Source organism: Oscarella lobularis, chromosome 7, assembly GCF_947507565.1.
Source record: "Oscarella lobularis chromosome 7, ooOscLobu1.1, whole genome shotgun sequence".
In the NCBI taxonomy this organism is placed as follows: domain Eukaryota; kingdom Metazoa; phylum Porifera; class Homoscleromorpha; order Homosclerophorida; family Oscarellidae; genus Oscarella; species Oscarella lobularis.
The window spans coordinates 2,600,585-2,624,532 of NC_089181.1; the positions used below are offsets into that span (position 1 = coordinate 2,600,585).

The 23,948-nt window shown below is 47.3% G+C and overlaps 10 protein-coding genes and 1 non-coding gene across 13 annotated transcripts; 5 read left to right on the top strand and 6 right to left on the bottom strand.

Annotated features, from left to right (window-relative positions):
• Positions 1–29: 29 nt before the first annotated feature.
• Positions 30–961, top strand: LOC136188621 (uncharacterized). Its single transcript, XM_065976371.1, has 3 exons — positions 30–438; positions 497–646; positions 709–961. The coding sequence occupies exons 1-3, from the start codon at positions 100–102 to the stop codon at positions 805–807; spliced, it is 588 nt and encodes a 195-aa protein (XP_065832443.1). The 5' UTR covers positions 30–99; the 3' UTR covers positions 808–961.
• On the bottom strand, positions 901–5,572 carry LOC136188618 (cold shock domain-containing protein E1-like). 3 transcript variants are annotated; one of them, XR_010670261.1, is made up of 30 exons: positions 5,406–5,571; positions 5,314–5,350; positions 5,137–5,249; positions 5,043–5,076; positions 4,883–4,979; positions 4,714–4,808; positions 4,562–4,663; positions 4,434–4,502; positions 4,281–4,381; positions 4,105–4,231; positions 3,964–4,050; positions 3,840–3,896; positions 3,720–3,788; positions 3,615–3,661; positions 3,476–3,564; positions 3,260–3,429; positions 3,161–3,205; positions 3,045–3,107; positions 2,798–2,983; positions 2,643–2,741; positions 2,504–2,583; positions 2,326–2,452; positions 2,204–2,266; positions 2,052–2,153; positions 1,872–1,985; positions 1,731–1,811; positions 1,602–1,681; positions 1,469–1,552; positions 1,118–1,417; positions 901–1,065 (listed from the first exon to the last, which is right to left on the bottom strand). XR_010670261.1 is itself a non-coding variant. In XM_065976369.1 (28 exons), the coding sequence occupies exons 1-28, from the start codon at positions 5,329–5,331 to the stop codon at positions 1,336–1,338; spliced, it is 2,481 nt and encodes an 826-aa protein (XP_065832441.1). In that variant the 5' UTR covers positions 5,332–5,572; the 3' UTR covers positions 901–1,335. The 3 variants fall into 3 exon arrangements, 1 of the variants encoding a protein (XP_065832441.1); XR_010670260.1 differs by having other exon boundaries at positions 5,314–5,572; XM_065976369.1 differs by having other exon boundaries at positions 901–1,417; positions 5,314–5,572.
• Trnal-uag (transfer RNA leucine (anticodon UAG)) lies at positions 984–1,102 on the bottom strand. The gene is made up of 2 exons: positions 1,065–1,102; positions 984–1,027 (listed from the first exon to the last, which is right to left on the bottom strand). It is a non-coding gene; the product is annotated as a tRNA-Leu (tRNA).
• Positions 5,573–5,751: 179 nt separating the features above from the next.
• Positions 5,752–8,675, top strand: LOC136188619 (4-aminobutyrate aminotransferase, mitochondrial-like). Its single transcript, XM_065976370.1, has 16 exons — positions 5,752–5,904; positions 6,131–6,183; positions 6,251–6,280; positions 6,338–6,505; positions 6,563–6,643; positions 6,694–6,786; positions 6,850–6,912; positions 6,966–7,032; positions 7,085–7,233; positions 7,491–7,572; positions 7,644–7,699; positions 7,767–7,828; positions 7,885–7,990; positions 8,039–8,185; positions 8,240–8,348; positions 8,411–8,675. Exons 1-16 carry the CDS (start codon positions 5,787–5,789, stop codon positions 8,530–8,532), a joined length of 1,506 nt encoding a protein of 501 aa, XP_065832442.1. The 5' UTR covers positions 5,752–5,786; the 3' UTR covers positions 8,533–8,675.
• Positions 8,676–8,822: 147 nt separating this feature from the next.
• LOC136189273 (4-aminobutyrate aminotransferase, mitochondrial-like) lies at positions 8,823–11,232 on the top strand. The gene is made up of 15 exons (XM_065977191.1): positions 8,823–8,973; positions 9,061–9,110; positions 9,160–9,189; positions 9,247–9,414; positions 9,472–9,552; positions 9,602–9,694; positions 9,753–9,815; positions 9,863–9,929; positions 9,986–10,216; positions 10,266–10,321; positions 10,371–10,432; positions 10,486–10,591; positions 10,654–10,800; positions 10,851–10,959; positions 11,022–11,232. Exons 1-15 carry the CDS (start codon positions 8,853–8,855, stop codon positions 11,138–11,140), a joined length of 1,503 nt encoding a protein of 500 aa, XP_065833263.1. The 5' UTR covers positions 8,823–8,852; the 3' UTR covers positions 11,141–11,232.
• A 35-nt stretch (positions 11,233–11,267) lies between these two features.
• On the bottom strand, positions 11,268–12,668 carry LOC136189286 (ADP-ribosyl cyclase/cyclic ADP-ribose hydrolase-like). Its single transcript, XM_065977208.1, has 8 exons — positions 12,375–12,668; positions 12,230–12,318; positions 12,036–12,174; positions 11,898–11,977; positions 11,747–11,839; positions 11,606–11,692; positions 11,463–11,553; positions 11,268–11,403 (listed from the first exon to the last, which is right to left on the bottom strand). The coding sequence occupies exons 1-8, from the start codon at positions 12,651–12,653 to the stop codon at positions 11,380–11,382; spliced, it is 882 nt and encodes a 293-aa protein (XP_065833280.1). The 5' UTR covers positions 12,654–12,668; the 3' UTR covers positions 11,268–11,379.
• A 268-nt stretch (positions 12,669–12,936) lies between these two features.
• On the bottom strand, positions 12,937–14,614 carry LOC136189285 (ADP-ribosyl cyclase/cyclic ADP-ribose hydrolase-like). The gene is made up of 7 exons (XM_065977207.1): positions 14,025–14,614; positions 13,873–13,961; positions 13,676–13,814; positions 13,450–13,622; positions 13,306–13,392; positions 13,168–13,246; positions 12,937–13,115 (listed from the first exon to the last, which is right to left on the bottom strand). Exons 1-7 carry the CDS (start codon positions 14,298–14,300, stop codon positions 13,071–13,073), a joined length of 888 nt encoding a protein of 295 aa, XP_065833279.1. The 5' UTR covers positions 14,301–14,614; the 3' UTR covers positions 12,937–13,070.
• On the top strand, positions 14,409–16,928 carry LOC136189274 (4-aminobutyrate aminotransferase, mitochondrial-like). The gene is made up of 14 exons (XM_065977192.1): positions 14,409–14,714; positions 14,768–14,856; positions 14,902–15,069; positions 15,142–15,222; positions 15,276–15,368; positions 15,422–15,484; positions 15,534–15,597; positions 15,646–15,794; positions 15,844–15,925; positions 15,980–16,035; positions 16,086–16,144; positions 16,201–16,453; positions 16,516–16,627; positions 16,690–16,928. The coding sequence occupies exons 1-14, from the start codon at positions 14,648–14,650 to the stop codon at positions 16,812–16,814; spliced, it is 1,461 nt and encodes a 486-aa protein (XP_065833264.1). The 5' UTR covers positions 14,409–14,647; the 3' UTR covers positions 16,815–16,928.
• LOC136189262 (poly [ADP-ribose] polymerase tankyrase-1-like) lies at positions 16,827–20,431 on the bottom strand. Its single transcript, XM_065977177.1, has 12 exons — positions 19,862–20,431; positions 19,723–19,806; positions 19,518–19,669; positions 18,539–19,463; positions 18,398–18,487; positions 18,224–18,333; positions 18,024–18,159; positions 17,802–17,966; positions 17,529–17,743; positions 17,402–17,465; positions 17,066–17,353; positions 16,827–17,016 (listed from the first exon to the last, which is right to left on the bottom strand). Exons 1-12 carry the CDS (start codon positions 20,063–20,065, stop codon positions 16,924–16,926), a joined length of 2,526 nt encoding a protein of 841 aa, XP_065833249.1. The 5' UTR covers positions 20,066–20,431; the 3' UTR covers positions 16,827–16,923.
• Positions 20,121–21,837, top strand: LOC136189279 (3-hydroxyanthranilate 3,4-dioxygenase-like). Its single transcript, XM_065977201.1, has 8 exons — positions 20,121–20,495; positions 20,551–20,632; positions 20,701–20,784; positions 20,840–20,946; positions 21,006–21,095; positions 21,149–21,269; positions 21,333–21,404; positions 21,459–21,837. Exons 1-8 carry the CDS (start codon positions 20,140–20,142, stop codon positions 21,702–21,704), a joined length of 1,158 nt encoding a protein of 385 aa, XP_065833273.1. The 5' UTR covers positions 20,121–20,139; the 3' UTR covers positions 21,705–21,837.
• On the bottom strand, positions 21,319–23,868 carry LOC136189270 (TBC1 domain family member 15-like). Its single transcript, XM_065977189.1, has 8 exons — positions 23,459–23,868; positions 23,330–23,405; positions 22,969–23,278; positions 22,755–22,920; positions 22,548–22,694; positions 22,410–22,500; positions 22,214–22,362; positions 21,319–22,163 (listed from the first exon to the last, which is right to left on the bottom strand). The coding sequence occupies exons 1-8, from the start codon at positions 23,772–23,774 to the stop codon at positions 21,898–21,900; spliced, it is 1,521 nt and encodes a 506-aa protein (XP_065833261.1). The 5' UTR covers positions 23,775–23,868; the 3' UTR covers positions 21,319–21,897.
• Positions 23,869–23,948: the final 80 nt, after the last annotated feature.

The window sequence follows — 23,948 nt, forward strand, 5'->3', positions numbered from 1 at the left end:
GACATACGGAAATTTACAAGGGTCCCGGATAGTTAGCGCGTCGCTCAACTTTTTTCCGTCCGAATCTACGTGCCGATTGGTTATTTCTAGTTGCAGCAGATGCGAAAGTCAAAACGACGTGCAGCGAAAGCCCAAAAGGCCGCGACTGCCATCGTTTGTTCGACTCCAACGTTGTTGTCAGACTCGGACTCCGACGAGGAGCCCTCGCGAGCGCTGATGCCGTCTTCGAAGGCGAACGTGATTTCTCCAGTTGCAGTATCGCCCATAAAGGGAGCGTTCGAGGAAATAGAGCTGAACCCCAGTCGATTGAAACTGGAAACCCCGTCACCGTTGGCTGCGACAGAGATCGATGAGAGCACTGAGTGGAAAAAGGATACCCCTAAAACTAAAAGGGCGCTTGATTTCATCGCCGAGGAAAATGAAGACAATAATGATGACGTGAGTGGGCGTGGTGGTAAATGGGTACTGTACGCGTATAATCTCGCGCGCTCTCTAGGCCGAATCTGACGAAGAGAAGTGGAGATATGTGAACAAAAAAGTGTGGAAGGAGCTACACCAGAAGATGAAAGAAGAGGCGAAGAAAGAGCGAGAGAAGAAAAAGCAGCGAGCAAAAAAAGTGAAGACAGAGGACGGGGAAGAGGAGAAGGTGGTATATGACACCGCTAATTGCGTAGTTGTAATTCTACTTTCGTCTTGCCGTGTCTGTAGAGACTATTGCAGGAGAAGAAATTGGACGAACTGTTGCGAAAGAAAGAAGAAGAGTTTAGCAAGATAAGGCAGTATAAACTGGTAATTAAGAAAGTGTAGACGTGGTGCGCAGTGTTTCTATTGAGTTTTTGCTTGAGCTACCTACATCAATGTTGTTGCTAAATAATAAAACGAGAAGGAAAATCTTGACAGGAGTGTGCAGTGTTTCTATTGAGTTTTTTTGCTTGAGGTACATCAATTGTGTTGTTAAATAAAAAAACGAAGGAAAAAAAACTTGACAGGAGTGGGATTCGAACCCACGCCTCCTGAGAGACTGGTGACTTTACACATACGGGGAATTTATCCCATGCGTGGTGCCTAAAACCAGCGCCTTAGACCACTCGGCCATCCTGCCACGGTGAAAACCAACCTTCTACACTCGTAATTATATCCACTGGCGGTACACCTGCACATATAGCCGCATAAACACAGCCTTTCCTGACCAACGATAGAGAGCAAACACAGAGAATCGTTCATATTCTTTTTTTTCTGCTTGCATAGAGCAAATAATGTTTTTTTTAATACATCAGTAATCAGCCTAAACTTCAGCACGCGCGCGGCGCGCGATATGTCCAGATCCTTATAAACTTACGTTTCAGCATCGACAGACCGCTTCAGCGTAAATCCTTTCGTTCCATCAGGACCATTCGGCTGCCTGATGACCGCGGCTCTAGTAAAAAATTGATCACACCTTGCCTCTATGTCGCACGCCCTTGCATACCTCAGTCTCGCTTCTGCGGCCATAAATTTCTTTTTCTCTGCACTCCGTCCAGTCTGCATCATCTTCCTCGGAGACGATGATCTCCTGTAGAATTAAATTACTAAAATTATGAATTTTCTATTACAGTCCTTACTCTACTATTTTCAATTCAATAGCGCACTCTCGTTTTGCCTTGACGCCGTATCCAATAGAAAATTCAACGACGTCACCGACCTGAGAATTCCCCCTATAGTCATTTCGTGGATGTAGTGACAACACTTACGCGAATTTCTTTTTCGCCGCCCCGAAGTTCATTAGCGTGGAAGAAAAGATTCTCAAACTCGGGGCACGCAATAAAGCCAAACTAAAGAAACGCATAAAAATTTAAACTTATTCCTCCCCCCTCTTTTTCCATCCCACTCGCCTGTCTCGACGTATGATACATATCCACTTTCCCCTGGTGTCTCTCCAACTTTCTGACGACATTATAAGCTCGCCTCGTTCTCGTCAGAGAACACGTTCCAATCTGAAACGTCACCTATGCACGCCGCGTATCTCACACGCCTTGAAAAAACGAACGACGACAGCGCACAATATCTTTCACCTTATCGTTCAATTGCAAATAGGTTTTGGAATCGACCACACTCGACACTCCAAAGTCGACTTCTTCTCCGTCGCCGGTTTCTATTATGCCGACGTAGGGCTTCTGTGAATCAATTTTCCAGCGAGTTATCAGCCAAGACGTTTCATGCTTACGTTTGAATGAACGTCTCTAAGTTGTTTTATCACGATACCCTCGTGAACAGTAGGTTCAAGAATCTTTTAGATATCATTTATTTTAGTATTTGCTCCCCCGGCCGGTCCGGTAGTTCTTTTACCGGCTTATCCAGTATCCCTTTGCCCAACGGAGTGACGTTATCCGCGTATCGTTTCCCACCTTTCTGCACAATAGAAAACTCGACTTCGCATCCGAAAAATAATTCGCTTGAGTCACAGACGCATGCTCTATAACGAAATTGATACTCTCTGTGAACTAACACTTCAAAATTCACTTACCCGTAATTAAAAAACACTTCGCCGTTGTGCCTCTCAAGTTCAATAAATCCAAAATGATCTTTGAGCACCGTCACATATCCCTTAATAAATTGAATCGATACTCGAAACTTTCTTCGCCACGTCGAAGCAAAGCGAATACCCGGTGCAAGGAAACATCCTTGGGAACGAACAATTTCGTCACATCTCCGGCTCGTTTCCGGCTCTCGTTACGTCTTGAAGTGAAAACGTTAAATGACACCTACTCCAATGCAAAAACATGACTTTGTTTTCTTTTTGCTCTATCGCCTTTCTGACCTTGTCGCCGATTTCAATTTGCGTCCTTATGTCGGTCATGTCTTCGTCCGTAAACTTCAATACGTCGACGTCGTCGTTGAGAACGACTTCGATTTCGCCGCCCGCGCTTCCTCCGCGAGCGCTACTCGTCGATCCGCCCTGTCGCCAATTGGTCACAACGCCTTCGTATCTCTCCTCGGATTTAATCTTAGAAACAAAACACAGGGATTTGATTTATGTCCGTTGCACTTGCAGACAACGTTTCTACCTCAAACTGAACCGTTCCCTTTGGAAGAATTTTAACGCGAACAGCTCGCTCCTTCTGCGAAGCCTTAATTCTCAAAATTTAATCAAAAAAATCGATTGAAGCTAAAAAAATCGCACCAGAAGCGGTGTATATTCGACTTCGTTTCCGCGCGATATTTCCTGCTGTAAAAGAAACGGAAGTTGGACAATGAACGGAGTTTGGACTGAAACGTCTACCGAATCGACGACTTCGCAAAAATGAAAAAAGAGGGTCGTGTCGCGCGTGGCGCAACCAATAAAACCGAAGCCGTCCTTAATCGAATGCACGATTCCCTGCTCGCGTTCGTCCTCGTCCACAAAATCGCGCAGAGCCACTTCAGTGGCTCGATCTTGCCCGTTCCTCTTGTCTATTAGAAATATGATGCGCAGCCCCTTCCCCGTTCTATTTTTAACCTGTTGCTAGGCGAAATGTCACTGAATCACCTGGCAACAGTGTGCACGACGTTGCCAAGTCTCTCTTGTAGAAAACGTAGCTGGCATCCCTGAGAGAGAAACAGCTGGCAAAAATAGAACAATCTTTTCAGAGACTGACCATCCAGCCCCATCTTCATTCACTGTGCCAAAATGAGAATTTCTCGCCTGAGTCATTGAGAAGAAGACAGTCAATATAATTAGATGTATTTCAGATTTGCTGTACCTCTCTTTCTGGTCTTGTCGAGTCGTCTATCTCCTGAATTTTTCCGTAATAGAGACGCTGACTAATATCCTAGGAATTTTCGTGAGTTGTGTTCTCGCACTGTCGCGGCTCTTGGCTCACGTCAATTTGCACTGTTCCCGGTGGAAGTTTTTTGATTTGAGTTGCCACCGTTTTTCCCTGCGGAAAAAAAGTACAAATACAGTAGTTCATTGTCCACCCCAGCAGGCCAAATACGTTGACCCACGTGTCGATTTTGCACAATAAAAACGACTTCGTCGCTGACTCTCAGCAAATCGAATCCCTCTCCGCATTCAGTCCGATGAAAGAAGATCTGAAGAAGAAGAAAAAAAGGAATAAGACAACGCTATTGCGAATCGACTCTCACCTCGCCCACTTCGTCGGCTCTCTCAATGAACCCAAAACTGTCCTTCAGAGACGCAATGATTCCCTCGACTTTCTCCTCCTTCTTTCGCTTTTCCAGCGACACGGAAATAGCGCGGACGATACCCGTTCTAAAAAAGAAAATCGATATGAAGATTACCTACCTCTTTTGTTACATACCTCTTGTGCGTCGATACGGAGAGAGAGACCTCGTCGCCGGTCATGAGGTCAACCGATTTGTCGATCAAGTCCCCAATGCCAAAAGAAAGAAAAAAGCATTCCTAGATACAGTACCCTCGTAGATGAATAAGAAAAACAAATAGACTCTTTTACCCCTTTGTACTCGCATGTTATCCTTCCCTCATCCGGATTCCATCTATTAGGATAAAGCCTGTCAAGGAGCTACACGGCAATCGATTAGCGCTTAAATGCCATAACGTGGTTTGTGTACTACTACTCACTGAGAATTTCCCTCCCTTTGATGACGGTGATGACGATGACAAGCTGCTTGTTCTCCGAGGCAGGCTGTCTACTCGACCAGTCACCTTCGTGTCACCGATCAGCTAAATTTTCAATATTTTTAGTGACTATTTTTTTGCCGTGAGATACAAACTTCAAATGCCAGGTCTTTTGCTTCGATGGAGTTCACTCTTATAGCAGTTGGTTTCTTCGCTTTGCGATCCACCACCTCCACAAATTCAACGGGATCTGAGCGAGAAGGAAAAAAAAGACGTCACTATGGCGACAGAGGCGTTCGAATGCTCTTTTTTATATTCCTTTACCTCCGACGTCTAACGTTTCGGGTTCGCCGCGATATTGGGAAAAATGAAAGAAAAGTCGCACGACCCTTTCGCACGATTCAATGAAACCGTAGGATCCCTGAAAAAAAAAACACGCGCACAAAGTCGCGTCACAACAAAAGGATCGACTGGAGAAACTAACACAGAGCTTCTCGATGATTCCCTGTTCCTTTTCGCTAAAGAAAAGTCAAATCTCATTTGGGGGGGAATTTTGGTAGGCGAGTTTCCTCCCCTACTTGTGGACTTTCGAATCTTCGACGCCGAGCTGCGTCTGATAGGCGAGTCGATTGAGCGGATTCTTGGCTAGATGAGCCGTCGGCTTGCGTCGAACGATCGAATGGCTATCGCTCTTCGCACGTGGAAAAGAGAACGATGGGCTTTTATATTCGTTTGACGCTTCGAATGACTCTTACCTTGGAGTAAAATGCCATTTCAGATCTAGACGTCTGACTGCAGAGACGAAAACAATAGCAAATGCGGGTTTCTTCGAGAACGTTCTCAGCACCGATTGCGTTCTCGTTTTTTGCGCCACGCTGCTTGACGTATTTCACTTAGTAAGGTTTGCTCGCATCAATGGTACAAATCTAGAGGGTCTACGGCTCTCCGTCTGTCGCCATTTGATGGTGAAACGACTCCTGGCCGGTTGATGGTCAATCCCACAGCGTGCGCTACAGCGATACTCTTAGCGCTTACGTCATAGACGGCGTCATAGACCGCCTTGACCAGTTGTGCGGGTTGCCACGTGATACCATGTAAACCTATCAACATCCGGGAGAGAGAAGCGATGTCCTGTCAATCCAGCATCAATCCAGTAAGTCAGATCTTTGATATGCAATAAACGAGGTTGCGATTGCCACATTTCTCTTCGAAGTCGGCGTATCGACGCATGGATCGCGTTTGGAGGCTCGCTTGCCGTAGAATTTCAACCTTCCTGACCCAAATACGCCCACAATCTGCGCTTCCTGCCTTACAGCCCACGATCGATCCGATCGATCGTCATCGAGGTAGGAAAATTAGGAAAACGCGTCCCACATCGCGAGAACGTAGCATATGCGCAACGCACGCACTAGGTCGTAGATTTCCTGCACGACTCGGATTTTGTATTCGTTCGTTTCGCGTCGCATGGTGTCAGGACGTTGCGCCCCCGTATTCAGTGTCTACTCGGGGTACTAATTTCTAAAAGGGACCGAATAGTAGCCTTCACCCGTAACTGGACACTCTAATTTTTAGATTTTGAACACGGACCGTACGTGAAGACGCGAATCCCAGGCCCGAAATCACAGGTGACTGTAAAGCGGAACTGTAACCGCGGCGCCCGCGTGCTTTTAATTTGATTACCGCGGAATGTAGGCACTGCTTGCCAGACTGGGATCGATACAGGTAAGTAAACGCGTTCTAGCCCAGACCGAACTGGTTCTCACGAAAATCCTACAATAGGACGGAAGAACGGTGCGCTTCTTTATCGATTTCGAAAAGAGCGCAGGCAACTATCTGGTCGACGCGGACGGAAATCGTTTTCTGGATGTCTATTGCCAGATTGCGTCACTCGCTCTCGGGTACAATCACCCAGATATTCTCGCCTCGTTGAGAAATCCCGCCAATGCCGTAAGCGCGGGAAAAATCGCATATCGATTAATTGATTCATTGACTCCTACGATATAGCATCTCCTCGCCAATCGACCATGCCTAGGCGTGACTCCGCCCATTGAATTTATTCATCTTCTTGAATCAAGCGTTTTATCGGTAAACAATTCCACCGTTACGTTACACTGGCGTGCACTGTCAAACGTTAGATGGCACCGTCTGGCTTGCGTCAGGTCATGCTCGCCATGTGCGGATCTTGTTCGAACGAGACTGCGTTCAAATTCGCTTTCGCCTACTACAGAGTTAGTATATAAGACCCATTCTCTCTGCGCGTCGGCACACTAACACGCTTGTCGTCTCGCCAGCACAAACAACGACGAGGCACTTCGCCCACACAGGAAGAACTAGAAACTTCCTTATCCAACCAGGTTTAAATAACAGAGCCCCCGCCCGTGTATTATGTAACTATTCTCTCCTCTAGGCCCCTGGCAGTCCTGATCTCTCCGTACTTGGTTTCACCGGTGCAAATCACGGACGATCGGGCGCAGGTCTGTTATGACGACTCTGCTTACCTTGAAAAATTCAATACATCTACATTAGGTTCTCTATCGGCTTCTCATCACAAAGCTATCTGCAAGGTCGACTTTCCGGCATTTGACTGGCCCCGGGCATCGTTTCCCCGACTCCGTTACCCGCTGAACGAGTTTGTTGCGGAAAACGAACGCGAAGAGGCCCGCTGTCTAGCGGAAGTAAGTCCTGGGAAAAGTCGTCCCTTCCCCCCCTGCGGGGAGAAGGACGACGAGAATCTAGAGTAAAATACTTATCGTTGAAATTCAACAGAAACGACCCCGCAACGTCGTCACCGTAGAGAGGTATAGACTAATTCTTTGTAGATCTCTCGTCTCGTCTGCAAGGGAGAGTCTAAGTCAATACCAATACCCATTATTAGTCTATATACATGCACGTGGAGCCTTGGCCGACCTTTGACTGTTGTTCTTGCTTCTAGATCGATGGCGTGATGACGCAAAGAAAAGCCGAAGGGCGACCCGTCGCATGTCTCATAGTTGAGCCTATTATGTCTGAAGGAGGTTGGTTTGATCGGCTAAAAATCTCCTCTTTTTCTATTTTCTACCGGCGCCTTTTGCTTGCGTGTTTCCAGGCGACATGCACGCGTCTCCTTCTTTCTTCCGACGTCTGAGAAAATTGGTCAAAGAGGTGAGAATGCATCCGGAAGTAGAAGGAAAGAATAATCCTTTTTTCCTTCGTCACGTGATGCAAACAGCACGATGCTCTTTTTATTGCCGACGAAGTGCAAACGGGCGTCGGAGCGACGGGCTACGTGTGGTGAGCGCGCTTTTTTGACGTGCCACGGCGTTCGTTTCGACTCAAAATTCTCGCAGGGCTCACGAATCGTGGGGTTTGGACGAGCCGCCCGATATGGTGACTTTCTCGAAGAAAATGCAGACGGGCGGCGTCTATCTTCGCGACGGGCTCTTTCCCGTTCTGGTAAATCGATTCGTCGCGCTGTCGACGTGTGACACCATTGTTCTTTAGCCCGGTCGAATCGGGAATACGTGGATGGGAGATCCGGCCAAACTTGTTGTCGCGTGCGAAATTGCTAACGTGATACGACGCGATCGACTGATCGATTTGGTTCGTCTGTCCGGCGAGGAGATGCTCAAAGGAATGGCGTACCTGCAGGTGCGTAAAATACGGCTAAATCCGAGAAAAGGCTCACGTGATGCGCGCATATAGAGCCGGCACCCTCTGATATCGAACGTTCGCGGAATGGGGACGTTTTGCGCCTTCGATCTTCCTTCGACCGAACTTCGTGACTCGATGCTCACTTCGCTGATGAACAAAGGTAAGCATGCACAGTGACGTAGGGCGAAAAATTAATTTGGCCTTTTTTTTTCGGTGGAATAGGAGTCTTTGCCGTGGGATGCAGCACGAAGACGATTCGACTGCGACCGTCCCTTACTTTCGCTTTGAGACATGTTCACGTCTTTTTAGACGTTCTTGAAGCAGTGCTCACTGATGCCGAATAATGTTGCTCGCTTTTTGCGCAGCATTACAAGGAAGACAAAAAATACTATAGTACACAGTACACTTTTATCTTTATCAGCATCAAGCTTGGTAGAAAATTATTTGCTCTTCTTCTCTGATAAATCACGAACCCATCTGTCCAAAAGGTGCATAATTCCAATGACGACAGTGCAATGTTAGTGTATCTATGGTGGGTTGGCATGGGCCCAACGGGACCTGGATGGACCTGCTGAACGAGTATAGGCCTGTCGTTCGTAATGACGTTTTTCCGTCACCTACGCTCGCATCCTCGCATAACGGGCATTTCAAGTGTTGACTAGCAATGAAAAGGGTCCTACGTCAACTCGCGGGTGCGACGCTCCGATACCACCATCCGTGCCGATACCGATCGTCGTTTGCGCGATCGTCAGCGCCGTTCGTTCAGTCGCGCGAGTCGTACGAGGGTAAGTTCACGTCGCACACGGTGTGGCGTCGCTCGGGGGTCGAGGCACGCCCCTCCTCCCCGCAATTTTTATTTATTCTCATTTCAGAAGTTGACGGTCCAGAAATGATTACGAGCATACCGGGACCAAGATCAAAAGTAAGACAATGAAATTCTTCGAATAAGTGTTAGTGAAGTTCATCACCAGGCTCTTATTGATGATCTAAATCCAATACAGGTCAGGTCCTCTGGATATAACGGGATCAGGATTTAGATATCTTTTTTCAAAAACAAGGAGAGTCGAACTGTTCATTTTTTTGCTGACTACGCTTCCAGCAACGGAAGCTACGTCATGGACGTTGACGGAAATCGCTTGCTTGACCTCAATTGCCAAATAGCGTCGTTGCCACTCGGATACAATCATCCTGCAATTGTTGCAGCACTCAGGAACCCAAATAACACGGTAGGCTCTCTCTATGTACATGTAGTACACATCTTAGTTACGTGTTTCCTTCTTTAGCATTTGCTTGCCAATAGACCAGCACTTGGATATTGTCCTCCGAGAGAATTTGTTGCCATGCTGGAGGACAGTCTTCTTGCGGTACGAAAAAATCGATAGATTATTCTGCGTGCATAATCTCTACTCTCAGGTTGCTCCATTCAAAATGAAACAAGTCATGACAACCATGTGTGGCTCCTGCTCGAATGAGAACGCTTTCAAGACGAGCTTCATGCACTACATGGTTTGACTGCATAGCATCTCCACTCCGATTAATTATTTAATTAAATCCTTTTTGATAGCAACAAATGCGAGGGAGCGGGTCTCCTACAGATGAAGAAATCCAGACGTGCGTTCAGAATAAGGTCTATACTGCTAATCATATAGACTACGTACTAAGCTATACAAATAGACGCCTGGGTCGTGTAAACTTTCGATCTTAGCCTTTTCTGGAGGCTTCCATGGACGTTCGTCACTCGGTGAGAATCGTCTGAAGATAGATGTACTGTACAAAATAGCGAATACTCGAACACAGGAGCTCTAACAGCATCCAGCAGCAAAGTGGCTTTTAAACTCGACTTGCCAGCATTTGACTGGCCCCTGGCACCGTTTCCCCAACTTCAGTACCCACTAGAAGATCACATTCGCGAGAACAGAGAGGAGGAGAATCGGTGTCTTGCTGCAGTCGAAGAGATACTTGATTCACAGCTAAAGGCCAACTGCCCCGTTGCTGCCATCTGCGTGGAACCCATTCAGGCAGAAGGAGGTAAACAACAATAGTGTTCTCGCTGTAGTCGTGAGAGATAAGCGAGTAGGCGACAATTATGCATCGCCTGCGTTTTTCAAGGAACTCCAACGATTGGGAAAAGCGGTAAGCTCGTGAAAGAGAAACGTTCAATGACGAAAATCGTCTCGATTAGTACCGAGCTCTGCTTATCGTTGACGAAGTTCAAACTGGTTGCGGCGCAACTGGCCACATGTGGTATGGCATACAGGGTATCTATCTACTGGACTTGTGTTAGCAAATAGTTGCAGGGCGCACGAGAGCTGGCAACTCGACGAACCGCCCGACATGGTAACATTTTCAAAGAAAATGCAAACGGGAGGCGTCTACGTCCGGAACGGACTTCGCCCCAAGCAGGTGACAGCGGAACTCTCTGATATTCGAAATTTCTATATTCTTTTCTCCCTTGCATGATATAGCCGGGTCGTCTTGGTTGCACGTGGATGGGAGATCCCGCCAAGCTGCTCATGGCCGTCGAAATCATCGATGTCATTCTGAGGGATCGGCTCGTCGATCTCGTTCGCGTCAGCGGCGGAGAATTACTGGGTGGGCTCAAAGAGCTCGAGGTAAATAACGAAACGTTGATTTCTCTCAGCTATTCGAGCTCTTTTCTCAGAACTCCTATTCGATCCTGTCTGCAGCACGTGGCATGGGCACGTACTGCGCGGTAGACTTACCGACGACTGAAATACGAGATGACGTCATCAAGGCTCTGCACAATCGAGGTATAGGGGGGCCCCCACGGCGATATGTTTCGTTCGTTTGAGTCTTTTGTTCTTCTGCCCAGGCGTTTACGTCATTGGCAGCGGCGTGAGGTCGATTCGCCTAAGACCGGCGCTGACGCTTACTCCCCGCCACGTTGGCGTCTTTCTCGACATTCTTGACGGTGTTCTGGCGGACTTCTAAGGCAAAAATAAGGATTTTCGACTACAGAGGACGCACGTTTTAGACACTCTTCTTGTATACTTTACGATTTCCATGGAGCGAAAACGATGTGACGCGTTCTGTGTGGGTGTTGTAACGCGCACTAGAATACTCCCACGTGCAAGCTCCACGTGCATAGTTTTGTGCAAACATAATATTTTGCGAGAGAAACACAACGACAAAGACAACAGATAGCGTTGTTCCAACCCAAATTGTTAGCTTCAGATAGAACTGAGCACCGCATTCTACATGACAGGAAGTGTGTTAGTTTTGCCATTAATTAATTAACCAATATATTGATTACATTCGGAAATAATGAATTGGCGAATCTGCACTCGTTCGGTTCGGGTTTTCCGGGTGGCACAAAAAATGCACAAGAAAGGTGCCTGACGCGCCTGCAAAAAGAAGACGTGGACTATTATGAGGCACGGCATTCAGTGGGCGTACGGAGGAGCAGTAGTGCACGCATAGTTGAGACCCTGCGCTAACACGTCACTTTTCAACTGAATCAACGATCCGTTATTGCAATTTTCCCTGCGACAAATGAGTTGCAGTCGAAACTTAAAAGTAGACAAGTCAACTACTCACTTGACCCCTTGACCAGGCGTGAGAGCAACGATTGTCCACAGAGGTGACACCCTGTTTGGACTCAGATTTGGCAACTCGTAAAGGGCAAAAAAGCTAAGAAGGAATTAATGGTAGTAAGAGCCCGTCAAAAAAAACATCTCAGTTCTCGTACCTAGTTTTACCGTAGGCATCATCCCTTACTCGCGTTCCGTTGAGTAGCAGCTGCACGCGTCCCGTTGAAGCCAATGCAAGCTGCAGAACAGCGTGAATTTAGTTTTGGCAACTTCTTGCGCTGAAAGTCGCATCTGACCTGTTCTGAAGCTGCCGCCCAAAATGAATATGTCACGTGGTCGGGACAGTTTTTGGGATCGTAGGACTCGCATCCAGTAAAATTCATTCCCGACGGATCACTTGTCGATCCGCACCAGTTCATCTGGCCAACAATATAGCTAAACAAGCAATTTACTGTATCTCCAATGTATCTCGACAAAGAAGTGAACTTACGATGGCAAAAATTGATCATTTGCATAACAGTTTATTCCATTGGCGCAGTAAATGCTCTTGAGCTGTTGCGTGCCAGACCACAGCAAAGTCTGGCGTAAAAGACTATTATTGTTAATTCAACTTGATCTGCTCGCGATTGTTTTGCCTTGTCTTTTGGAGGAACTTGTCCGGTGATGCTAAAATACTTTGCGTAGGCTGCCTTTGGGACTTTACACGGATCTTTGGAAGCAAACGCCCCACGAAACTCTTGCCACGCCTGGACGCAGTTGACGTTCGGTTTCATATATCCAAATTGTGTGAAATAGGCGCAGCGGCCGAGAAAAATTCGCTCGATGGCAGGAGTCGTTTGGCAGTTGACGCCATCATGAACGAGAAGAGCCAAGGCAAGGGAGAATATCAGAGAAAAGGCAATAGACGATGGCATTTTTGGCTGTAACTGGAACTGATGAATGCTTCTGGACTCGCGCGTTTATATAGCAGTATCTGCCTAAGTCACGTCATCCTCTTCTGATTATCGGCCTATTCAAGTGTTACAATGAGCGGTGAATGTGTTCATTAGCATTGCATTGGAAGTCTCGTTTCTCCACTGTTTTTCAAAAGCGATAATGAGAAGCATTGAGCAGTGAAAAGTGACAACGAATTCCATTTAGCAAGTGGGATGACAATCGCGTGACAACGAATCACTCGCGTCATTTTAACAACACATATCAATGAGAGACAAATTGAATTTGACACTGATTTGACGACTAGAAGACGTGCAGAACAACGAGCAGAGAAAACGCAGAGCAAGAGAAAACGCACAGCAAGAGAAGTTTTGGTCACATTGGACGACGGTTCAACTTTATATTGAATCTTGGGATGTGTATTTTTTCAGTTGACGCCTCTTCTACAGAAAAAAGCACCGTAGTACTTAGACATAGTAAAGAGCGATTATTTACGTTTGCAAGGAGAGGATACTGAAAATTGCACGTTGCTGGTTGGTCTGCAAAAAAGCCGCAGGAAGCATGTTTGACAACCCTATCAAAATCAAGGAACATCTCGCACACAAACGCAAAGACACGCCACGACATTATTACGGCGGATTCATGATGCATCGGTACGGAAGGTTCTGATTAGCCACGTCATTTTTTAGCAGAAGCATTGATGCACTATCACAGTCTTCTCTATAATATAAATTTGCACTAAATCTGAAGGGACCATGTTGTGACTGCGATGCGTACTTGACCGGTTGACCGGGTGTAAGAGCAACAATTGCTTCCAGGGCTGTCACCCGACTGGGATTCAAATTTGGCAATTCATACTTGGCAAAAAAGCTATCGCGGGAGTAGGCCGAACCATTTGTTCGCGTCCCATCGAGCAGCAGTCGCACGACTCCCGTTGATGCGAGAGCAAGCTGCAATCAGTTACACTTAGTTAGCACGCATCGTGCCACATAACTAACGAGACCTGTTGGGAAGCTGCCGCCCAAAACGAATAGGTTACGTGCTTGGGACAGTCGTCGCGATCGTACGATCGACACCCGGTGAAGTTCATTCCTGACGGATCGGTCTTCGATCCACACCAGTTCATTTTGCCGACGAGATAGCTAAAACCATGCTAAGTTGAAAAACGAAGCCACGCAATCGTTATAATTTTCCGCTTACGACGGCATGAACTGATCATTGGCATAACAGTGGATCCCATCCGCACAAAGAACGCTCTTAAGTTCTTGCGTACCAGACCAAAGCAGCGTCTAAAGAGATAAGGAAACGACAGACGATTGTTCGGTGCATAGCCAGACTCCGATCGTTTATACCATGTCTCTCGGTGGAGTTTGGTATTTGCTTGTCATGCTAAAATAACTAGTGTAGTTTTCTATCGATACGGTACACGGGTCCTTGGCGCCGAATGCTTTGAAGAAGGCATTCCACGCTTCGCTGCAGATGACCGGCTTTGGCTGCTGGTATCCGAATTCTTTGAAATATTCGCAACGACCGAGGAACATTTCCTGGATGCCGGGAGTCGTTTGAGAATTGGCGCCGAGAAAAAGAAGAGCGATAGTAGAGGCAAATTGAAAGTAGATCCTCGGCATCTTTGCAGTGGGGAGTTTGGTGTGAGCTACGACGTGCTTGTGTGCAACCTATTTATGTAGTCTGTAAAGTCACGTCACCATCTGGTGTTTAACGGACTACGTGCGCCCCCATTCAAGCGATTGAAATGGCTCATTAGCAATGAGCATTCATTTTCCTAAGATCAATTATCACGTCTTCTTGAACAATGGAAGACCGATGAAGTGGAATTAACGGGTTATAGTCCCAACGATTGCATGACGAATGTCGAGAAAGGACCGAGCAATCATGGAAGATTTTCCACAAACACGGATTCGCGCGCGATTTGTTGACGGCGTCGAGCGCGCGCTATAGCACAACGAAGACGAAGATGTTGGCGATTTCGAGATTCCGCAGCTCCTTTCGTATCCTCGCTGCAGCGTCATTTAGCGCAGACGGTAACAGCCGCATTCGCTACTGCAATCGCAGCTCGAAGTTTCTCTCGCTACAGCGAGCGCCGACTTTTCCGGTCCCGAGGTAAAGACTCGGATTCCAGGACCGGAATCGCTTCGCTTGATATCGGAGCTAAATAAAATACAGGTACGAGCAGTCGGAAAGTTGGAGAAAGTCGAGCTTTGTTCGCAGGAGTCGAGAGCCGTCGACATTTTCATTGATTTCAAAAAGAGCAGAGGCAATTACGTGTACGACGCAGACGGCAATCGGCTGCTCGACGTCTGCAATCACATCGCGTCTCTTCCACTCGGATACAATCATCCCGACATCCTATCAGCATTGCAGGACCCTGGAATACTTGTATAACATAGATGTTAAAAAATTAATAAATAAATAAAATTAATGGTCTAATGCACGTGCCTGTTGGGACAGCATCTTCTCGCTCATCGGCCGGCACTGGGCATAGCACCGCCCACTGAATTTGTCCATATGCTTGAGTCGTCTTTATTGGCTGTAATGAAATTACTGAGTTTGAGGGAAGTCTAATTTTGACTCTCTACGCGCAGGTTGCTCCTGCTGGATTGACGGACGTGATGACGATGATGTGTGGCGCTTGCGCCGTAGAAAATGCTTTCAAGACTGCTTTTCTCCACTATCAGGTACACAGGTATAGTTGTTTTTTCATTCCCTCTCATTAATCTCGTATTCTCAGAGACGAGAACGAGGAGAGACTGAACCAACAGACGAAGAGTATCAGTCTTGCCTTCGAAACGAAGTCAGAGATTCCAATTTTCATTTTGCGTTGTGGTGTCATTTTACTTCAGCCTCCTGGCAGTCCAAATCTTACCGTTTTGACCTTCAAAGGGTCTTTTCACGGAAGGACATTCGGTTGAGATTGTTTCTCATTTATTAGTCGTGACAATTTGTATATTTCAGGTGCGCTGAGTGCAACGCGTTCCAAGTATCTTCACAAGTTGGACTTACCGGCGTTTGACTGGCCTGCAGCTCCGTTTCCTCAACTGAAATACCCGCTGGATGAGCACGAACAGGAAAATAGACGGGAGGAGATGTCTTGCCTGGACGCTGTAAATAATATGTCCTACCAATCAATCAAGTCGATACCTTTTCTCTAAGGTCAGAAATATTGCCAGGGAATGGAGTGAACGTGGTAAGCCGGTAGCTTGTTTAAGTGTAGAACCGATTCAAAGCGAGGGAGGTAAGCAAGCATAATATGATTTGTTTCTTCCCACATTGGAAACTTTGTCCTTAGGAGATCGCCATGCCACTCCATACTTTTTTCGAGAACTGCAAACAATTGCCAAAGACGTAAAGCAGCGATGAATTTTCTCTTATTCAATTGAACTTTTCTGTGTAAGATTGGGGCACTTTTCCACGTGGACGAAGTTCAAACGTTTGGTATCACTGGAAAACTATGGTACATAGGCGAGAAAAAAAACCAGTTGATGTTGGGGGCTAATTTTCTGCACCCAGGGCACATGAACACTGGGATCTGCCCCACTCGCCTGACATAGTGACGTTTGCTAAGAAACTGCAGACAAGCGGAGCCTTTGTTCGGCCGGGACTGCGACCAGATCGATCGTGGAGAATCTTCAACACATGGATGGGTGATCCGTCGAAAATGATTATTGCCGACGCGGTCGTAAAATGCATCAAGAAACACGACCTCGTCCAAAAGACAGGAACTGTGGGAGCGGGCCTATTGAAGGGACTCAACGAGCTCCAGGTGAAAAACGCTCTTTGAGAGAATACTGTATTTCGACGGAACATTTGTGATAGTCTTCCTAGGAGCGCTATCCGGCCATTCTGTCGCGAGCTCGTGGCGCTGGAACGCTTTGCTCGATTGACTGCAGAACGAGCCAGCTGAAAGATGAAGTCGTCAAAGCTCTTCAGAACGAAGGTGAAGAGCGACGAGAGACCTCATCCTAAGAATTCAGACACGCGTTTGCATTCTCTCTCTAGGCATCTATATCATTGGATGTGGAGAACGAACGATTCGACTTCGGCCGTCTCTCGTGTTCGAAGATCGACACGCTGCCGTGTTTCTTGACATCTTCGACGCCGTCTTGGCTCGTCAACCTAAATAAGAAGAGCACACATCGTCGACGAATGAATAATAAATTACAAATGCCTGTGTGTGAAAAATTAAATAAAAAATTTGTGATGCCGCGCAAAGCACTCCCTTAATATCGGCCGTCACGCTTTGCCTTCCTGGTCAGGCTTATAAGATAATTGCATTGGATGAACGGCTACTGATCGCTTGCCGCATGTCAGTGGAAAAAGTCGTCTCTGCAAGAAAGATAGAACGATGGTACAACCGATTTTTTACGCCCCTTACAAAGACACTGCTCTTTTTTGGCTCTTTGCCCTCCTTCTGCTCAAAATTCGAGTCCGTTGGTGCCGTTGGCGCCGTTTGCTTGAGATCAGGCGGAGACGATGACGACATGGAAAATTTGGGATTCTCCGGAACTTTGAGCGGCACCGGAACCGAATCGGTGACACCAGCGTCGGACACAATTGACGCGAGCGAATTGCGACGAGACGGCGGCACGGACGGCCCCGCCGCCATTCCGCCACGATTGGGATAAAAAGTTGTTAGAATTTCGATGCACTCGGCGTGATTGCGCTTAAAATACAACATCTACATCTATCTCTAATCTATATCTTGAGCTACCTGTTGAGCGTGATCCAAAGGAAGTAGCCCTTCGCCGTCTGTCAAATCTCTATTGGCTCCTCGTCTAGAAACCAAAAATCATCCCAACAAAGAAAATAAGTATCGTTAACTTAATTCGGTAAACAACCTCAATAGAAATCGTAGCACTTCGGGTTGATTTGCGGCGGCGGCCCAATGGATAGGCGTCGTTCCGCGTCCATCCGCACAATCGACGTCGCACGTCCGAAACGACGTCAATGTCCGAATGCACTCAACGCTGCCCTCGCCGCAGGCGTAGTGAAGTGCCGTGCGACCCTTCTGGTCGCGATAATTCGCCGCCAATTCGCAGCACTCCAACAAAGCCTCGAATAAACGACATCACTACACAAAACGTCACTCTCTCTAAACGCCCATCTCTCACTCGAATGCATTTAGTCGAATAATTCAAAACGGCGTAATTCAGCGGCGTGCGCCCGTCGCCGTCGACGACATTGAAGTTGGCCGAGCCGACGTTAATCAGGAGACGAACGTGCTGATGATTGCCGCCCATGACGGCCCAATGCAAAGGCGACAAATCTTTTTTATCCTACGAAAAGAAAACGAGGAGATCTACAAGTGTTTCTCCTTCTTTTGTGATGATTACTCTTCTGTCGATGAGTCCTTTGAGATTGTAGCCGTGTTTGAGTAGCAATTTCAAGCACTTGGTGCTTTGGAGACGAGCGCTCCAATGAAAAGCCGTTCGACCGTCGCCGTCAACGGAAGCCGGATCAGCACCGAATCTGCGCGCAAAAGGAAAAAAGAAAACGATTCGCGCGAAGATTCTCTGGGATGGGCGCAGGGCACCTCAGCAAAATAGCCGTTATTTCAGATTTTCCCAAGTAAACGGCCCACAGCAAGGCCGACATGCCGTAGGCGTCGCGCACGTTGACGTTCGCTCCAATTCTCAGCAAAGTCTGTACAAAAGATCAATATAAAATTTTCTATTAATTAATTAATTAATGAATAAATCTTTTTGACCTCGCACGCTTTCTTGCTGCCTCCACGCACGGCGTACATAAGCGGAGTTCGACATCCGTGATCCGGATAGTCGACGCTGTACGCTTGAATCTGCGAGAGCGAGACCGTTGCACGGAAACACCTATTCTCTCTTTTTTTTACCAGTCGTCTCAGCTCGGCCACATTTCCTTCCATTGCGACTTCGTGAACGGGTTCGGTGCTCGCAAACTGTAGCGGATCATCGGCGTTATTCGCCGCCGCCCCTGCCGCCGCGGTGGCGGCAATTACAGCCGGATCGTTAGCGGACGGCTTCACTCCGAGCAACTGCCCTAGAGACTGAGACGGAGACGAAGCAGGTGCCGCCGCCGCCGCCGCCGCCGTCGTTGTCGTTGTCGCCACTTCAACACTTCCCCGAGGCGGAGGAGAAGAAGAAGTCGAAGAGATTTCGTTCTCTAACTGAACCGTCTGCCCGGATCCTTTTCGAATAAGAGAAGGCATCGATTGGACAGTCGTTGGACTGATCGTTCTAGGAGTCGGCGAGGAAAGCGACGGAGCAGTGGGACTGCTCGGAGCGTCGTCGCTGCTGGAACTGGTCGAACCTGTAGCCTTTTGCGTAGGACTACTCTCTTGGATGGGAGCTAGATGACCCACTGGTGGGGAGGGAGAAGGAGATGGAGAAATATTGATTGGAAGCAAGCGAGGCAAACTAGGCGGAAACCATCCCCGCTTTTGTTCATCGCCGCCACCGCCACCGCCGCCAGAATTTCGATTTTCAATTGGATTGAGACGGGAAAGCCGAGGAGGGGGTAAATGTACTTGGAGTGGCTTGCGTTGGTGTAGCAGTGACGGCGGCGGCGGCGGCGGCGACGACGACGGCGGCGGAGGCGACGACGTAGTGTCCTTATCATCGCTATCGGAGGACGACGATGAGGAGGACGGACAATTTGCGGCCGCCTGTCTTCGTCTTGGTCGATTGCGTTTCCATGGTGATCCATTCGTTGTCGTTGCCAGAGGAGCCGGAGAAACGCTAGTCGACGTTGATCTCGGAGACGCTGAAAATTGATACATTTCCGATTCGATAAAATCACTGAAATAAAATTATTAATGATATAATTTATATCACACTATTCCTCCTATGTACTTGGTCGACTTCGGGTTTGTCTTCTGTATGATTTTGCATCGGAGTAATTCATCGGCAATGACGAGAGCGGCGTTTTTCGTGCGCGCTCCCGACACTCCGCCGCTCACCACGAGCCACGAGCAAAGATGGCCACCAGAAAATCGATTTGTTCCCTAAAAGGAAATTTTTAATTAAAAGAGAGTATAAATTGGCAATTTTCGTGTACTCTCGAGCAAACGCCCTTGAATGGATCTTTCATGGTCACAACGAGCGGACTTTGCCAAGTGAACGACGAAGCTACGCCCACCTTCTGTGTCGCGACGAAGAATTACACTGTACCCCCATTAGGAATCTTATTCTTTTACCTTCTTTTCAGCTTTCTTAGACTCCTCCTCCTCTCGAGTAGTGACAAGTGTAACGGCGTTCTTTGCTTTGTTCGCAGTGTCAGAAGCTTCGAAGGACGCCCCATCGCCTTCGGCGTGCGACGATAATCGTCGTATAGGAATTAAACGAGGCAGCGGTCGAATTGGCTGCACAGCGGCGGGGTTTTGCCTCACTTCGACCGACATCGCCCCACCCCGCTCACCCCGCCCACGTCGATCTTGTTTTTTTTCGACGCGCACGCTAGGAGGAAACGAAAGGGATGGAAGAAAAACGGCGCACTCGCTCGGGTGGTCCCGCGCAGTACAGCGAAGGACTAACGTCGTTGCGCAGAAAGTCGAAATCGCCCGCGAAGCGACAAAAGACGTCGGAAAAGGCGACACCGAAAGGCGAGAAGAAAGCGAAAGAAAAAAACGAGCCTAAACCGATGGAAACGACCACCGAAACGAACGTGGAATCGAAAGACGACTCGGCGATCGCTGACGCCGCCGCCACCGAAGGAAAAGACAATATGGGAAGCGGCGACGGCGACGCGCCCGATCTTACGCCGATCACGATCGCCAAATGGCTGGAATCGAACGCGAATTCGTTTCTTCCGCCCGTTTGCAACAAGATGATGTTCGCGAAGGGAGAGGGACCCCCCGTTTAGTCACGTGATTGTTTTCCGTTATAGGCACGGCGACGGGCAATTGAAGATTATGTACATTGGGGGTCCGAATCAGAGACGGGACTTTCACATTGAACCGGGTGAAGAGGTGAAATTATATATATACAGTATATCACTTATTCTTATTGATTTATTTGGATGTATGTTTTTCTGTAGTTTTTTCACATGGTCAAAGGCGATATGTGTCTGAAGATCCTCGAGAAAGGTCAGCCAAAAGACGTTCATATTAAAGAAGGAGAGGTATATAATTAATTTACTTTATTTGAATAATACTCATTTGTGTGAAAAACTTCAGGTTTTCGTTCTTCCAGGAAGAATTCCCCATTCGCCGCAGAGAGATGCAAACACAGTTGGCTTAGTCATTGAACGGGAAAGAAACGAAAAAGAAATAGATGGCCTTCGGTACGTAAATCCATCAATAGTGACTTATAAAACAATTCCCACTCACTCACTCACTGTAGCTTCTATTGTGATGATGGCGTGACTATACTGTATGAGGAATGGTTCCACTGCACTGATCTGGGGACCCAAATTGCGCCTGTGATAAAAAGGTATGGGGAGAGCGAGATAATGAAATTTCAACTATAGATTTGCTGGGAAACAGATTTCAAGAATCTGAGCAATGCAAGACGGGAAAGCCGGCGGAGAACGGAAAACAGACAGAACCGCCGCCTCTAATACAGGACATGGAAACGGAAGTAGACGCGCCGTTTTCCCTAAAAGAGGTGGCACAAATCCATTAATTATTTAATTAATTAATTAAAATTACAACCAATGACGTCGCGTAGTGGCTTGAAAATAACAAAGACGATTTGAATAAGACGGGTTCTAAGGAACTTTTCGGAAAAGCAGAATTCAAGGCAAAAACGAAATTAATTAAAAAGAACCTCTCACGCGATTTCCTTCTTCTCCAGATCACCGTGACAAGTGCGGGAACGAACGAGTATCCAGCCAACGCGGGAGAAACGTTTCTATGGCAACTCAAAGGCGAATCGTCGATTTCTTGCGGAACAGCAAAGCCGACGATTCTGACTGCCGGTCAAGTGCTCCTTCTCGCAGAATCGACGTCGCTAGACAAGTACACTGTCGTCGGCAAAGACGACAGCCAGCTGGTCGTCTTCCGCAATTCCGCAACCGCCGCCGCCACCAAAGAAGGATAGAGCTGCCTTTAGGGGTCTTCTCTCTCATTTTAGTCGAACTCTTTTTTTGTCAGTGTCTTTCCTTGAACAATAAATGGTTGTCCCTTCGCTGCACTAAAAAAGCAGATCCAAAATATACTGTGTATGGGCGCTATTCTTTCTAGTAGTTTTAGACGAGAGACTGTGAACGCTACGTTTACATATTATTGAATCTCTAAGTCGCTGGCGCCGGGTCCTTTGGAAAGCAGTCTAGCACGGATTTATGACAGTACGTGTAAAAAAGCTCCTCGCTTCGTTGAAGCACGACGTCCTTGTCGAGTTCCATAGAAAGTTTGCTTACGCACTGGAACACTTGATTGCAATCGTCGCACTGGAGAATTCTCTCGCGATGCTCCATTAGTATGGCGACGCAGACGAACAATTCGAACGTGTACTCGGCGCAGATTTTCACGTCGGTCATTCGCGAATCTTTCCAGCCCTCTGAGACGAGGAAAAAATGGTGAAGTTTTTTTTTATGGGGATTTGTGTACCTTGTTGCAATACTGTCTTTGCTTCTATTTCTCGTCTTGCCTCGTCGGCGGCCAATGACGTCAGCTCCAAGTGACAGCTGCTGAGGACTTCAAAGATCGTTAGGCTCTCTTGATATGTGAATTCTCGTTTAAAACACAAGATCAGCCATCTATGCGCAAATGAAACGAGTTGATTTAATTAATAGATTATTATTACCTGTGACAAAAAACGAGATCCGGCAGTCCACTATCCTCAAACTTCCTATACAATTCTTCGTCCATCTCTTTCAGTAATTTGGCAACAGCAGCTAGAAATAAATAGCAAAACAAATAATATTGATAATGATGTACTGACTTGTTTTCTCTAGCATCGTTTTCTCCAAAAACGCGTCCTTGATCTTGTCTATGTATCTCTCCAGACACCAATACGTTTCTACTTCCGATTTGAAGACGGTTAAAAAACGACTGGCAATGTCATTCATTCCTTGAACATAACTAACATCTAGAAACGAGACAATAGTACATCCCACGTGCACTCGTCTTTTTCTCATGGGATCTGGACCTGGATGAAAGGCAGCGTATGTGATAAGAACGTCGCGTAAAATCCCCAAATTTTGATTGGATCTAAAAATTGGCTGATCTCGGTCTGTTCTAGGCACGTCTTTATCAATGATTCTAATCGCTTTTTTCAGAGTGGCCAAATCGATAGGCTGTCGTCCAGCAAACACCTATAATAAAATAAAATAAAATACTTCAATGAACCGTTCATATGAAACCTGAGCCTGCAGTTCAACAAACGAATACTGCTCTTCTCTTTTGACGTCAGCAGCCGCCGTACACGTGACCACTTCCGTCTGATTGACGGAGTGGTCCTTAGCATGCAAATAAGCCACATCGTCTTCATTTTGATCAATATCATCATCATCATCATCACTATCTTCATCCTCATCGTCATCATGTTCCGTCATATAAGCAGGTGGAAAGGGAAGAGCATTGGGTGCACTGACCAGATGAAGCATCGTTTGCCAGCGCTTCTTCAATGCACAATAACGAACGAGATAGTCTTCAGCCATTACATCCCGCTCCCTATGGAAAAACTATGAGACGTGCCCCTCCCCCGCGTTGAGCGGAACTCGCCTTTGGGTCGACGAAAGCGGATAGAGATCGTAGAGAAACGACCAGACGTCGGGTCGAATCGAAACGTCGATACCGCCTGAAATAAAAACCTTCCCCCTCCCCTTCGCTTTCGCTAAACGTGGAAAAGACCTTGGAATATGCGCGTTCTTAGGTCGATTTCGTCGATGATGCGCCCGTCCTTGTCGCGATAGCCGCGCCACGTTGTCGCGTCGAGAGGCGGCCGGTCTTTTCTGTCTTCTCGCTTTGGAGGAGGTGATTTTGGGCTCGGTTCGGGTGCCGAACGTTCGGCGACGACGTAGTCGTCCAGAATGTTGTCGGCCTCGTTGTCTTCGTCGTCCTTCTCGCTCGACTTTTGTTGTGCGAGATACGAGAAGGATTGCGGAGCAATGGGTGGCGATTTCGGCTTGGTTTCGCCCGATTTGAGCAGAGAACGAATGAAATCCATGGTCTGAGGCAAGACGGACGCTATCGCGACTTCATGACGCGATGACTACTCGTCACACACGCAGAATATTGAAGTTAATGAGAAAGGGGCTTTCATCTACGTCCGGGGTCTGCCCTAATACGACTCCGGTACAAAAAAGTACAGCTACAAGCTCTAAATCTGCTAGCTATTTTT

Excerpts from the sequence above, each read along its gene's own strand:
- LOC136189279 (XM_065977201.1), top strand. The coding sequence starts at position 20,140 with ATGGAAGAAAAACGGCGCACTCGCTCGGGTGGTCCCGCGCAGTACAGC. Across the intron at positions 20,496-20,550 it reads CCCGTTTGCAACAAGATGAT|GCACGGCGACGGGCAATTGA; the intron begins GTTCGCGAAGGG and ends TTTCCGTTATAG. Across the intron at positions 20,947-21,005 it reads AAAGAAATAGATGGCCTTCG|CTTCTATTGTGATGATGGCG; the intron begins GTACGTAAATCC and ends CACTCACTGTAG.
- LOC136189273 (XM_065977191.1), top strand. The coding sequence starts at position 8,853 with ATGAAAAGGGTCCTACGTCAACTCGCGGGTGCGACGCTCCGATACCAC. Across the intron at positions 9,415-9,471 it reads TCAGGAACCCAAATAACACG|CATTTGCTTGCCAATAGACC; the intron begins GTAGGCTCTCTC and ends TTCCTTCTTTAG. Across the intron at positions 10,322-10,370 it reads TCCAACGATTGGGAAAAGCG|TACCGAGCTCTGCTTATCGT; the intron begins GTAAGCTCGTGA and ends CGTCTCGATTAG.
- LOC136189270 (XM_065977189.1), bottom strand. The coding sequence starts at position 23,774 with ATGGATTTCATTCGTTCTCTGCTCAAATCGGGCGAAACCAAGCCGAAA. Across the intron at positions 23,279-23,329 it reads CCGCTTTCGTCGACCCAAAG|GGAGCGGGATGTAATGGCTG; the intron begins GCGAGTTCCGCT and ends GTTTTTCCATAG. Across the intron at positions 22,363-22,409 it reads GATCTCGTTTTTTGTCACAG|ATGGCTGATCTTGTGTTTTA; the intron begins GTAATAATAATC and ends ATTTGCGCATAG.
- LOC136188621 (XM_065976371.1), top strand. The coding sequence starts at position 100 with ATGCGAAAGTCAAAACGACGTGCAGCGAAAGCCCAAAAGGCCGCGACT. Across the intron at positions 439-496 it reads ATGAAGACAATAATGATGAC|GCCGAATCTGACGAAGAGAA; the intron begins GTGAGTGGGCGT and ends CGCGCTCTCTAG. Across the intron at positions 647-708 it reads AGGACGGGGAAGAGGAGAAG|AGACTATTGCAGGAGAAGAA; the intron begins GTGGTATATGAC and ends CCGTGTCTGTAG.
- LOC136188618 (XM_065976369.1), bottom strand. Across the intron at positions 2,267-2,325 it reads AAGGGATACTGGATAAGCCG|ATTCTTGAACCTACTGTTCA; the intron begins GTAAAAGAACTA and ends GATATCTAAAAG. Across the intron at positions 1,682-1,730 it reads GCGGCGAAAAAGAAATTCGC|GTCGGTGACGTCGTTGAATT; the intron begins GTAAGTGTTGTC and ends GGGAATTCTCAG.
- LOC136189286 (XM_065977208.1), bottom strand. The coding sequence starts at position 12,653 with ATGCCATCGTCTATTGCCTTTTCTCTGATATTCTCCCTTGCCTTGGCT. Across the intron at positions 12,175-12,229 it reads AATGATCAATTTTTGCCATC|CTATATTGTTGGCCAGATGA; the intron begins GTAAGTTCACTT and ends TTGCTTGTTTAG. Across the intron at positions 11,693-11,746 it reads ACGCCTGGTCAAGGGGTCAA|GGAAAATTGCAATAACGGAT; the intron begins GTGAGTAGTTGA and ends CATTTGTCGCAG.
- LOC136189274 (XM_065977192.1), top strand. The coding sequence starts at position 14,648 with ATGTTGGCGATTTCGAGATTCCGCAGCTCCTTTCGTATCCTCGCTGCA. Across the intron at positions 14,715-14,767 it reads AGCGTCATTTAGCGCAGACG|CGAGCGCCGACTTTTCCGGT; the intron begins GTAACAGCCGCA and ends CTCTCGCTACAG. Across the intron at positions 15,926-15,979 it reads ACCGATTCAAAGCGAGGGAG|GAGATCGCCATGCCACTCCA; the intron begins GTAAGCAAGCAT and ends CTTTGTCCTTAG.
- LOC136189285 (XM_065977207.1), bottom strand. The coding sequence starts at position 14,300 with ATGCCGAGGATCTACTTTCAATTTGCCTCTACTATCGCTCTTCTTTTT. Across the intron at positions 13,962-14,024 it reads AAACTCCACCGAGAGACATG|ACGCTGCTTTGGTCTGGTAC; the intron begins GTATAAACGATC and ends TTATCTCTTTAG. Across the intron at positions 13,247-13,305 it reads CGATGCATCATGAATCCGCC|GGTTGTCAAACATGCTTCCT; the intron begins GTAATAATGTCG and ends TGATTTTGATAG.
- LOC136189262 (XM_065977177.1), bottom strand. The coding sequence starts at position 20,065 with ATGTCGGTCGAAGTGAGGCAAAACCCCGCCGCTGTGCAGCCAATTCGA. Across the intron at positions 18,160-18,223 it reads ATAACGGCTATTTTGCTGAG|ATTCGGTGCTGATCCGGCTT; the intron begins GTGCCCTGCGCC and ends TTTTGCGCGCAG. Across the intron at positions 17,466-17,528 it reads GTGCTACGATTTCTATTGAG|ACGAGGAGCCAATAGAGATT; the intron begins GTTGTTTACCGA and ends TTTGGTTTCTAG.
- LOC136188619 (XM_065976370.1), top strand. The coding sequence starts at position 5,787 with ATGGATCGCGTTTGGAGGCTCGCTTGCCGTAGAATTTCAACCTTCCTG. Across the intron at positions 6,184-6,250 it reads TCCCAGGCCCGAAATCACAG|GCACTGCTTGCCAGACTGGG; the intron begins GTGACTGTAAAG and ends CGCGGAATGTAG. Across the intron at positions 7,700-7,766 it reads TGAGAAAATTGGTCAAAGAG|CACGATGCTCTTTTTATTGC; the intron begins GTGAGAATGCAT and ends TGATGCAAACAG.